The sequence below is a fragment of the Prinia subflava genome, chromosome 3 (genome assembly GCF_021018805.1).
Source record: "Prinia subflava isolate CZ2003 ecotype Zambia chromosome 3, Cam_Psub_1.2, whole genome shotgun sequence".
NCBI classification, from domain to species: domain Eukaryota; kingdom Metazoa; phylum Chordata; class Aves; order Passeriformes; family Cisticolidae; genus Prinia; species Prinia subflava.
The window spans coordinates 24278383-24291363 of record NC_086249.1 but is presented as its reverse complement, the minus strand read 5'-3'; the positions used below and the strand labels follow the sequence as shown (position 1 = coordinate 24291363).

Here is a 12981-nt window from a genome sequence, read left to right as displayed (position 1 = left end):
CCAACAGGCTCACATCCTTCTTATGCTGGGATCTCAGGGCTGGACACACTCCAGCACTCCAGGGTCTCAGCAGAGCAGAGCTGAGGAGCAGAATCCCCTGCCTCACCCTGCTGCCCACGCTGGTTTGGATGCAGCCCAGGATACAATTGGCTTTCTGGGCTGAGAGTGCACATTGCCAGTTCATGTCCAGTTCTTCATCCATCAGTACCCCCAATTCCTTCTCCTCAGGGCTGCTCTCAATTCATTTATCTCACGTCTCACAGAATGTGCTGACACTGGTGATGACCTTGACCCAGGTGCAGCACCCTGCACATGGCCTTGTAAAACTTAAGGAGGTTCACACTGGCACATATCTCCAGCCTGTGACAGTCCCTTCAGATGGCATCTCCTCCCTCCAGCATAACAACTGCACTATCCAGCTTGGTGCTATCTGCAGATTTGCTGGAGATACACTCAATCTCACTGTCTATGTTGTTGATTAAGACATTAACTAGTATTAGTCCCAGTGCCAGTTTCCACTCTAACAGTTTAAAAATAATAGCACTTCAAGTTATTCTGATCTTAGACAATTTCTCATGCTTTGCAAGACAACGAAGTTCAATCCTCAGTTTACCATTTTTTGTGATGATATATTAGCTATGCATGTGCAGATATCTAACCAGAGACAAGCAAATACTACTCAAGATAAATGTTTTTATTTTTTATGGTTTATGAAATAAGTATCCTAAAAAATGCCCAAGGCATTTAAAGCCACTGTGTCAGGTCATGGTGTTGCACTGCGTGCAACTGCTCTTGACTTGCTACAAATGTCCAGCACAACTCCAGTTCTTAAAGCATCACATTACCATACTTGTGCTCATGCTGCAATCCTCTCAATATAAACACAAAACAGCATAAACCACACCACAAAGTCAATCCAAAGTCTTTGAGAACGGAAACTAATAATTAGAACGAATTATGAATAAGTTACTGGCCTAGATCCTCACCTGGTAAAAAAATGGGTAGCTCAACTGTTCTATCGATATTTTTAAGTGGGTCTCATCATACAGATAAACAATAATATAAATAATTTTAACATCATATAGAGACAACCAAAATCTCAGAGCTTACAATCACTTGCAAGATTAGTGAGAGACTGAGAGAGAGTGACAACTTGAATTTGTTTCTCATTCATCTACTCATAAAAGGTGACAAGTTGATAGCTGTGGACCAACATCATGCTGTGGTCCAGAGCCAATGAAAATGTCAATGAAATCCTGCCAACTCCTTAGGTGCAATAAATCATCATAGCTCTATTAGTCAGCCCTCTAACTTCCAACACCCAAAGATTTGGCTCTATCCACAATGCATGCTCAGAAAAGATATAAATCAATGCAGTGTCAACTTGACCGCAGTTGGGTTTTTTCCTTCTCAGATATTACTGTGCCTTTGATAGTCAGAAGCAAATCTCACTCAAGTCATCTAATTTGCAGGAGGAGGAAAGCATTTACAGCAGAAATTTCCTATAAACTCAGCAGACCAAGTTTCACTCATTATCCATCATCCCAAAAGCTGTTGTTACCCATACTGGGCAAATTTCCCCACTTAATAGTCTGTCAGGCACTTGGAACCATCAGTCTTTCTTGCATGAGAATGTGGAAAAGGAAAGATGCATCCCCTCTTTGCATTTCCACTTCCCTGCATCGCCACCCAGATCTGGACAGCTCCCAGCCACCACACTCAGCAGGGGCCCAGGTATAGAAATCCACAGTAACTCCACGCTCCCTAAGCTGGACTCACTCCATCATCACCCCACACCACACCTGTCACTGATCCCCACTGCTCCAAGTTGAATGCAATAAATTCCTGAAGAGTCTGAACTTCTGGAGAAGCACTGCTAAGCCACTAACCAACACATCAACAGTTCAGGCTTCCCATAGAGCTTGGTCTAGACTTAGGACTCATTACTGTTCTTTCTCAAATGCATTAATTGTGGAAACCTTACCCGCCCAGGGCCTCCAAGCACAGAAACTTACCATTCAGTCCCTCAAATCTTTGTATTAAAAAGCTCAAACTTACGGTAGAGTGCTGAATGGGTATCCAGGCAGGTGTTTCGACTGAGCATTTGTGAGATGGGCATCTGCCATGGCTCTGCTGCAAATAAGTGAAAAGGGCATTATACACAACACAGTACGTGCTGCAATCGCTAGGCACAATGGGCTCGACTCCATAGGGAGCATCTAGGAGTTTGCTCGTAGCCATCACACCTCACAAAGTCATTTTCCACTGTCATGTAGGAAGAATAATCTGCAGTTTGCAGGACCAAAAAGGCCTCATGACTTGTCTGTTAATTTTGCATTGAAGTCGGTTATGTGGATGGAAATGCATCCACTCTCAACCCCAAGCGTGAGCCATCTGCCTTCCCTCCACACTGGAGCATTCAGAGAACAGCGGAGCATTGGTCAGCAGGTAGAGATTGGCTTTTGTCCCCCATTTCAAGACAGGCTGCATTCTTTCCACGATGTCCTCTTTGAACCAGTGATAGATGCAGCCTGAAACAACCATCAGGATTATCTTCTAGGAAGAGTAAGTATGCCCAAAATTTTTAGGGCATTTTTTTTCTGAGCAGAATGCTCTGCTTGCTCCCCAGTTTGGTCCCTGGAGAACATGAGCAAGTACCCAAGACTCCTGCAGTTCCCTGAAACTTTGCAGAACAAAAAAAAGTGAGGGGTTAATTTGAAGTCTAACATTCCACATGGCAGTGCAAGATGCAACCATCAGGCCTTCAGGCTGATCTTCCTGTAATTTCCCTTGCATTTGCTGTGATTCAATTACATTTCAGCCAAGGTTTGGAGCCCATCAGAATGAATTGCACAGCAGATTGGGTCAGAGTCCCTGAAGTTCAGAATAAATTCTGGTGTCTGCCACCATTACTCTCAGCATTTCACATAAGAGTCACACTATTATTTAGCTCCCTGAATTAGAGGAGTCTTGTAACCAAGTATTTTCCTGAAGCTGGAAGTAGTATGGGAAAAAAAAGTCTTTCTTCTCTTTATTTTCATTTAATCCAGATATATCACAAGCAACTACATTACACCTTTCTTTTCCCCATGCTGAGAGTAAAGGAGAGAAACCTCTGCAAACACTAATGATTAGATTTCACACGATTTTCAGTTTTGAGTCTAATTTAAGAACTGCTAGTTCTGCTTCGTTCTTTATCTCCAAAAAGTTAACATTTGTAAAGCAGTGCAGTACTACTTTTACAAGAAAAAAAAAAAAAAAAAAAAAAAGAAAATGTGGAGATATCAGATATATCAGATAAAGCTTTCTATTCTTCAAAACTTAAGACTTGTTATCTTTTACATTTTCAATTAGACAACTTTAAGAAATATTCAGAAAAACAGCTAGCAAGCAAGAATCATTGTAATTTTAGATGAAAGTTTAGAAAGTCCTATTTAAAAGGATTTGAATGTGTCACTGCTATCATGGCACCAGAATTATGTAGGTGTGTGTTATCTCCTGTAAGGAAGGGATAAATGCAACAACAAACAATGTAATCCTATCAAAATAATAAAATTATAAATGAATTCTACTTAAAAAGATGGTATGAAACACTAGTAATTATTTTTTACTTTTATAATTGTACACTTTAATTTTTTATTCCAAGGCAAGTTAAAGGCAAGGAAATTAACTATGTGTTGTGGACTGAAAACATTTTTCTGACTGAAAAGATTGATCTTACAGAGGAAACTATGTTTAAATCTGTCAGGAGACTCCTCAAAAAGACTCCTCACATTTTTAAGAGATACTTTTGCAAAATAAAAGCTCCAAATATGACAGCAGGAAGGGCTTACTCTCTTCAAGTCCCCTTGTCTTTGAGATTCATACCTAAATTGTCCCAAGGCCTAGAATCCCCTGGCATTTGTGCGTATTCAAAGGTCAAAGAGACAGCAGTAACTGGGAATTGCTCAGAGGCAGCAGTTCTACAGAGTTCCCAGTTTTTCAGGGCAAGAGCTGGGCTGGCTGTTCCTCTGGGATGTAGGGTGACCTGCAGTGTTTGGCCTTTCACAGCTGGATATTTGAATTACTGTGCTGGTAACGTGACATTACACTGATACAGTCTGAGAAATGCATGTAGTTCAAGGGCAAAGACCGAACACTTTTCTTCTACAGCTTTTTGGGGATTTGGAGTAGGGTTCTTTATGAAAATCACAGCTTATTTCTTATTTGAATGATCACTTCTTTTTGTCTTGTGTAAAAACCAATGCTTTTCACACCCTTCGTATCTTAGACCATGACCTAGTTGAAACAAGTCTTAGATTGTACATCAGGTTGTATATCAGCTGCTGATAACACTTTTCTTCCTAAATGCTCAGGGTTTTTTAATAGCCAGGAGCTCCAACATGTTACATTTAGAGAAGCCAATTTAAAAAAAATAGCCAGAAAGTCAACACTCCATTAAGTATTCTGCAGGCATAGGCAATACAGGTAAGCATTGGAATTTATTTAAATGTATTTACATTGGAAAATATTTACAGGCTGTAGAAGGAATTAATTTAATTTGATTATTACTACCAACATTTTCCTCAGCTTAGGAGTTCGGTAAGCAAAAAGACTACAGACCTTGGCCCACCACTACACTGAAAAGATAAAAACCTCAAAAGTGATGAAAATAAAATAGTCTTTCTTCAGACAGCTTTCAAGGGAGGATAGAAGCACCTCTAGTTTGTTTTTCATGTTTGCTAATAGTGGTATACAAATATACCTTGCCCTGCTGTTTGGGAGAATATGTTCCAATAAAAGTTTTCTCCATCCTAAATGGAAAGAGAGTGGCTGTATCTCTCTAGCTTATGAATGAGTGATTTCCAGAGTCTTGCTTTATTCACTTTCTTTGAGGCTACTCAGCCTCCTGCGCTAAGCTTCACCCTTGAGACAGCTTCAACACAGTGACAGACACAGCCATTCAGGCAGAAACTTTACCACCGCTTAATGAAATCAAAGCCTTCAAAATATACAATAACATCTTCAGCTTGTGTAATTTTTGTATAAAGAGACCTTGGGACACAAAAGAGTAATTTCATTCTCATTGCTGAATTCAGCATCATTCACAGCTCTTTTTCTGCGCTGATGTTTCAAATGCTTGATAAATTCCATAGCAATGATACAGTCAGCAGGCAATGAAGCAATGACCAAAGTCAGATAGAGATGCTCTCCCCACATTCAGCTAGCGACAGTACAGTTTCTTCTCTGGAGGCCCTCACACGTGTAATTTCCAAACCTACAGGTTCATCAAACCTCCAGAAATGCAGACCCCATGGGTAACCAGCAGACAGAAAGGCACCAATCCCAGGAAGAAAAAAACAAGGCTGCAAGCCCTTCAGAGCCCATGCACAACACCTGCCCTCCTAGCAAGCAACCCTTAAGCAAGCCTCTTTCTTACATGCTTTTCTCAGTCAGGTGTTAAAATAACTGACTGCCACCAGCGTTATTTAGAAACATCATTATAATGTATTTGGAAATGCATCAACACAGTGCAGAGTTGTAGTGCATCAGTGCCCACAGCAATATTGCAGAGGGAAACAGCTGCATGTTGAATATTGAACTGGAAGGTGAGAGCTTTGTAGCACTGCACAAGAGAGGTTTCGGGTGACAGAGATACAACTGCACCTCAGCAAGCTCTGGGTAAGATTTCAAGGAAGAACTCCTCTTTTGTATCGAGTGACTTCAGGAGCAAGTAGGTATATCTTATTGACACTTTCTCACAGGTAAGGAGAGATTTTTGTATACATAAAATATCAACATCAATACCAAATTCGGATGGCTAAATATTAACATGATTCTGTCTGGAGACACATTCAGAGGCATATCTTAGCTCTGTAGGAAGATGGAACAAAATCCAGAGAGGATTTTTAGGAATATAAAGGTCCAGGGCTCATTGAACTGCAGCACTCTCTAAGATCTGACTTGATATTCTTTCTCAGAGAAAATATTGCTGATGAAAGTCAAAAGAAGTCACAGGTTATATTCCATTTGTATCTACTGAAATGCACAGGAATACAAATACGAGAAATTAAATACAAGTCCTTGAGTGAGGTCTCTAGCAACAAAAGCATGAAGTCAATCCTGAAGTGAAACCCAGTGGAACATTTTCAGCTACAAATCCTTGGAAATCTCTGATGCTCTAGAGAAATGAAAATTGTAGATCTCAACCAGAGGTCTCAAACTAAGCAAAATATAATAACATACCAGGGCATACACCTGGCCTAATGATTCACTCATAAATAACTATTCCATTCTCCTTGACTGCACATATCTTCTCATTTTCCAGAAGTCTTGCATCAGGTGAATGGACACAGAAAAAAAATGTTCACAGCATTATCAAACAGATTAACACAGAAAAGAAATATATGTTTATATTGAGAATAAGAACCACAAGACAGATCTTTTCTGCTTTTCCAGCTTTGTGAAGTGCAAAAAAATGCAGCTCACCTTGGCACTGGGAAATTATCTTCCCACCTTCACCCAGGTCCTCCGAATATCAGAAAAAGGACCTGCTAAGGATGTATAGCTCTGCTATCATTAAGCAGCACTAGCATTGAGGCAGCATCAAGCTCTCCTTTCCTTTTTCTTGCTCAATGTCTCCCACCTTGCCTCACCTCTGCAGCTCTCCACTGCTGAGCAGTATTGAGCCCAGCCATATCTGCCTGAGCTGTTAATTGAACATTTTCTGCTCTCAGTTTATAGAGCTCTTTATAGATTTATGGGGAAAAAAAAATCACCCTTCTCCTTTCATAGCTCATAACCAGCCTCAATAAAGACATCTCTCTAAAATCACCAAATTATAATCTAATGAAATCTATTGAAATTTTCAGTTGCACTAAACAAGGTCAGTGCTCGGAAGAAATGAAGTGTCACCCAGAAATGGAGATCAAAGTAATTCCCTTCCATTTCTGCTGCTGCCATAGAGACCAAGGGAGGGGGAAGAAGGAAAGAAGAAATTTAACAGACTTAATTCTTCCTGAAATTTATAATTAACTACAAGGGAAAAGGGACTATTATCACATTTCTAAAGAATAAAGGAGAAAAAAGTTGAGCTTTTGACAAGATATAATTAGCAGACATTACATATGCAGTGCACATTGGTTTGTTCTGTGTAATTTTCTTGAAATTCCCCCTCCCCAAATGATCTTATTTTTCTAGAAAAGACAACATGTGTCTCATCAGTTTACATTCATAATGTCTGAAATCCAAATGCTAGAGGCTCACAATAATTGTTCCAAAATTTAACATTATAAATAAAGATTTGAAATAAATACTCAGATACACTCCTCATCTGTCAAACATCCCTGAGTAAGTTCTCCAGCTAAGATAAATGGTAATCATCGAAAAGGATCTTCCTACTCTTCTAAGGCTGTGCAGTTTAGCCAGCAGCCAACCCATAGTCATCAAAGCTGTCCTCAAGTACCACTTCAGAATAGACTTTACAAAATTACATGTAAATTTTATGGATTCAGCACTATTACAGTTTTAGGGTCTGGCAGGAAAACACCACAGTTTGAAGTGCTCATCAGCACCTAATAATGACTATAGGAAAAGATTTTGATTTTTGCTAAATGTGACTCTCTGGGGGAAAAAATCATTGTTTCCTTTGTTTTCAATTTGTTATAGCCAGGAAATTCAACACACACACATACACAAAAGTTAGCTACCCAGTTTATGACTCCAAACTGCAATGATTCAAAGCCTGGAGTCTTGGAAAGAAAAAACAACAAATGTTGCCCAGATCTATTAAGAATATGCAGACACAAAAATGCGGGGTTTTTTTGCTTGTTTCATATCAGCTAAATTTAAATCAAATCCTCATGCAGTATAGCTCTCTACTGTTCTGTTACTTTTGGTAAGATTATACTAGTCTGGAACACCCGAGGCACTGGTTAACCTCAGTATCTATATCGTGCTTAATAATTTCCTAATTTTGGGACTGATCTACAGCCTTTCAGACACATACTTCTCATCTTGCAGGAAGTCTCACAAAACAAAGTGAACCTCATTCTCTAAGTATATGCCTTTTTAAATCCCTATAAGAGTATTCTTCAGATTAAAATAATCAAACGGGAGAAAGGATGGGACAACAGGCCTATGACAAAGTCACCTCAGCATAAATAGATATCCTAACTATTAGCTATTTGCATTAGTATCAGGCCCAAATGATCAATAATTCAAATGAACCTTCTAGTGGATTCACCTGCAAAGTGGGACCAGCAGCTGGCACACAGTGTGTGGACCTGCTCCTCACCTCCAGCAGATGTCCTCATCTCGTGGACCATTCTGCCCTTCTCAGTGCATCTTGGAACTGCTTCTGCAGCCACTCTAAATCAGAGGCTGGAACAGCAAGGTCACCTCAGTGGTGCCATCCCCACATTTTTCCATTCTTCAGTCATGTTCTAAAACCACCCTCCACATCAACTGAGTTGGTTTTGGGAACCAGTTTTGTAGGCTAAATGCTGAATGATGTTTTCCTTCTCACTTGGAAAATCCACTGTATCCCACAGGGACACAAGCCCTGCTCCTACATTTCCCTGATACACCACACTATCAACAGGGATTTATAATGATATACTTAATGTAGTTTCAAAGTGAACTAGCCAGACAAATTTTATAGCTCTCCTCTGCTTTACTCTTAACTTCATGCTACAGAGTGGGTCCATCAGTGTGTGGTGCGGGACCTACAGAAAAGTCATAGCACACCCAGGGTATGAGCCAGATGTTTGTCCTGTCACTGACCACTGTAACTCTTATTTTCCATGACCATCATGCATCTTGTGAGTTCTGATCACACATCTGTTCAGAATTTTGCCTAAAGTGCACACAGTGGTGTCCCCTGTTCCATATATATGGCTGGATGAGCAGAAGAAAATAGGATAGACAGATGTTGCTGGCTCCTGGCAACCTTGTCATTCAAAATTGTACACATGCAACTTTAGGATGGGTTAACAACAAGAACAAGCTTACTGCTCTTCTTCCCAGCACCAATACAAAATAGAAGGGTTTTCTTCTGTCTTTATTTCATTGTTTTAAACATGGGAATTAAATTCTCAGAAAAGGTGCTAGATGGGCAGTCATGAAAGGAGATGGTTAATTTTTCAAACTAGACTAATACAGAATTTGTAAAAAAGCTACAAAAATAAAAACAAAATGCCAAACTCCCTCACTAGTGGAATAGACCAAGCCTTTTATCAACAAAATAAAATAAAACAAACAAAAAACACCCCACCAAAATTCCAGTTTTCCAGTTATGTGAACAATCAAATTATCAATTAATTGCTCCACGGGGGTCACTGACAAATTAAATGTAAGACCTGTGTAGTGAGTAATTTGGTGTAAATCTCTACTTAACTGGAATCTAAAAACAAGAATCTCTAAAAAGAAGTAAACCTTGCAGAATTTTCAGTATTTTGATGACAGGAATTTATTTTTGTGCTAAAAAAACCAGTTCCAGCTGAGTGTTCTCCCTGGTTCTGAAGGCAAATTCTCTGTTTTACAAACTGAAAGACACAGTTTTGGGACACGAGACTCCTACTGCTGCCAGTGCTGAGGACAGAGGAGTCAGGCACAAATGGTAAGTGGTTTAGAATTCTTGAATAAATTTGGATTATTTAAGTGGTGTTTCTTCTTTGTGTACATCTTCTCAAAACACAGAAGCATTCGACTGATAAAATCTGAGATCTTACGCAAACCTCAAAACACAACTCCCAAACAAAACAAGTGGCAACCAGCACTGATAGTTCTTAGGGACATTACTGATGTTCAGGGTACTATACCACTAGTCTAGATTGCCCAGGAAGTTTTAAAATCTCTCTCCTGAGGGAAGCTCTTCAGCTAGCCCTGCCATTGGCCTTCTGGGTTTTAAGTCTGCAGAGCTGCCACTTCCTGAGCTCTCCTTTCTAGCAACCAGAGCCAGAAAGCTTTTGGGGTTGTTTCCCAGTGAAAGCTAATCATCTTTTCTAGGCTAATACCAAGAACCGGGGGTTCAGGGGGAGCAGCCCCTGTTGCAGAGAGGAACATAGAGCTATTTATGTTCTTTCTCACCAGTGGCAGCTCCCGTTGCACTCTGTAAAAGGCTGAAGGATGGAAGGAGGGCTGGTATCTAGAGGAGAGGACAGCATGTTGCCTTTGACTGTTGGGAGGCACAGTGGGAATGTTCTTCCCTTTCAAAAACTCTGGTGCTCCAGCTGAGATGGAGGCTCAACCTAAGCTTTAATTTATACCAAATTCTTTCTAATGATGAAATAATCCCACCAATTAAAGTGCTTTATGTGACAGTAAAGGAAAGATGCTATGCTGGGAACATGATCAATTAAAATAAACCAGGACAACCATAAGAAGCTGTCCTTGACTGATTCAGCATTTCTATAGTCCTGTGTTCAGAAATGCATGGGAAAATGAAGGAAATAAAAAGAAGAGGAAGAATTTGTACAAATTAATAGCTTAAATCTATCTTAAACACATTTTACACTTTGGCTGAGAAAACATCTGTAGTATTTAAGATTTGGCAAGGTATATCAGAAATTAATTTTATTAGATGCCATCTTTTATCACACAGAGTTCAAAGCACGATCTGTAGATCCATTGAACATAATCCACAAGGGCACATTCACTCCACCACAACGTTTGTCATTTTCTATAATGTGAAAAAACCAAAACTTCCAGACTAAATTTAATGATCAAGTGTTAAAAATGTCAACTCGTTCAAAGTGTTCATCTTCTGCAGTTTAAAAAGTATTTATCTTTTACTCCCTTTATATTACTTAAGATCTGAAGAATAAACCTGATATATTTACTCCCTCTGACATGAAGTCCACTTTTTCAAGACAAAGAATGGCAATTATCTGCATAAGTCAGACAAATGGCTATTCAAATATGGACAATTAACAGATCTGAGGTCAAAAATGACCACACTGTTGCTCTGTAGAAATCATGCTTATAAATGATTTTTTTAAATAACTTTTTTTCTGAAAAAGGTCTGTTCTTATTATAGTGTTAAAATTTGGCATAAAGAGATAAAAAGAATTGGTGCTTTAAAGGAAGGAGAGTTACTCCAATGAAAATAAAGCCAGTAAGATTAGATTACGGACCAATACAACACTAATCTAGCTATTTAAATTTGGCACAAAGTAAGATGAGCAAATCACTGTAACTTTGGTTTCAAGCTGTTGCAATATGAAAGTGTTCTGAAACTAGACTTTTGCCATTATTCAGCTCAGTTACATATGATATTATGTTGTTCCCACATGCCTGCAAATAGAAAGCCATGTACAATTCACATTGTATCTCATTCCAACACCAACGTTGGCAGCAAAGAATGAATAGCTGCAGTTGAATATTTGAGTCTCACTCATATGCTTGACTTTCAGATCATTTCAGACACTCAGCATTGGATTCAAGAGACAGAAAAGCTGAAAGGAAAAATGTGTATAGATGGATTTGGGAGCCCTGCTCAAGGCAGAAGCAGTAGTGAGCTGGCAGTGAATCCATGTTTGTTATTTCCCAGAAGGCCCTCGGAAAATATTCAGTGGAAAACCTGCAGCACTAATTCATAAAATAAATAAGTGATGTCTCTTGACACATAAAAAAAAAAAAGGTACTGGGACATGTTCTTTTCCAGTTATACCATCTTAAAACTTGACTTATTCCCCTGTCCCAAATCTAATTTCTACACACCTCCACCCCAAACTCTCTAGGCCAAGCATGGATGCAATTGCAGGTCCCACTGCACGACAAGACACCCAGAAGTAGGGCTAATCACAGCTCTTCTTTTCAACCTTTTGAACTGGAAAGCAACACTTGGGAGTGTAAAAACTGGATGCTTAGTGTGAGCCTGCATCCCAGCTTTGTTCAGCAGTGCTGCACCTCATTGCTGAGCACTTTCCAATGGTATTGCATCAACAGGTACCCACAGGTGCCCTTGCTCTGCTCCAGGGCTGATTGAGGATAGACTCTCAGATTCAGCACAGCTTGGGGGAGCCAGGAGGATCTGGAAAGAACAGGAAGTGAATGAGGCCACAGCCTCCTCCAATTTATCCTCCTTCTGTGGCCTCATTCACCTCTTGTTCTCTTCCCATATGGGTTTCTCCACCAGCAAGATGCGAATGACAGCTGGCATCTGTTTCCATGGCTCCACTGTGCTCCCTGCTCCCTGCACTGGCCACCCACCACCCCTCTCTGCTGCCCATGGGTGCCCAGGGTGTATCTTCCTGCCCTTCTCCATGCTACAGATGGGTGTCCCCATTCTACACAGCTGTGACGCAAAAAATGACAGCAGTGATGACAGCAGTGCTAACCCCTGCTTTGCCTTATCATCTGTGCAGCCTTCAGGGCTTCTGCCCACCCCAGGCATTTTGCAAGTCCTGTAGAAATGATGAAATTCACCAAAAGTGAGGTGGAACAGGGAGCTCTGTGCTGAACCCCAAAGCTGGACATCCTGCTAACCCCTCCTTATAAACCCCACCACCACCACCACGTGCAAAGGCGGCTGCAAACACGCGCTGAGCTGCCTGCCCTGTAGCAGCAGAAGAGGAGTTCCCTTATCATTGCCCTGCCATTTAATATTAAGTTAGTTTGATAAGTTTGAGGATGTCTCAAGGAATCATTCAGCTTATCCCTACACCAGGTCTTTAGGTTGGGAAGTGTCCCTAACCATGAGGTCCTTAGCCTGATGCCGCTGTTGTGGAAAAGAAATTGTCTATATTCATGTTCAGAAGAAATTATTTAGAAGCACTGTTTCCAAACAGATCTAAAATCAGTATAAGAGTACTGAATTGGGACCTAGGCATTTTTATTTTTCAGGCCTAGGGAGGCAAAGTAATCTATGTTTTTTCCCGAAAAAAGCCACAATAAGCCACAAGAAACTTGCATCTCTCCAATCAGAAACACCATGACTATCTAAACTACATCTGATTGGCCTCCTTAAAATCCTAGGACCCATATAATGCCCCTTTCTTT

The 12981-nt window shown here is 40.2% G+C and overlaps 1 protein-coding gene across 2 annotated transcripts in view; it reads right to left on the bottom strand.

Annotated features, from left to right (window-relative positions):
- Positions 1-12981, bottom strand: part of DLG2 (discs large MAGUK scaffold protein 2) — a 994479-nt gene that overhangs the window by 826993 nt on the left and 154505 nt on the right. Inside the window, exon 2 of one of the 2 annotated variants that reach the window (XM_063394410.1) lies at positions 2059-2133. The exons of the other annotated variant lie outside the window; for it this stretch is intronic. Coding sequence (XP_063250480.1) covers positions 2059-2133 — 75 coding nt within the window. The remainder of the gene's footprint in view (positions 1-2058; positions 2134-12981) is intronic. 2 annotated transcript variants of the gene reach the window in all.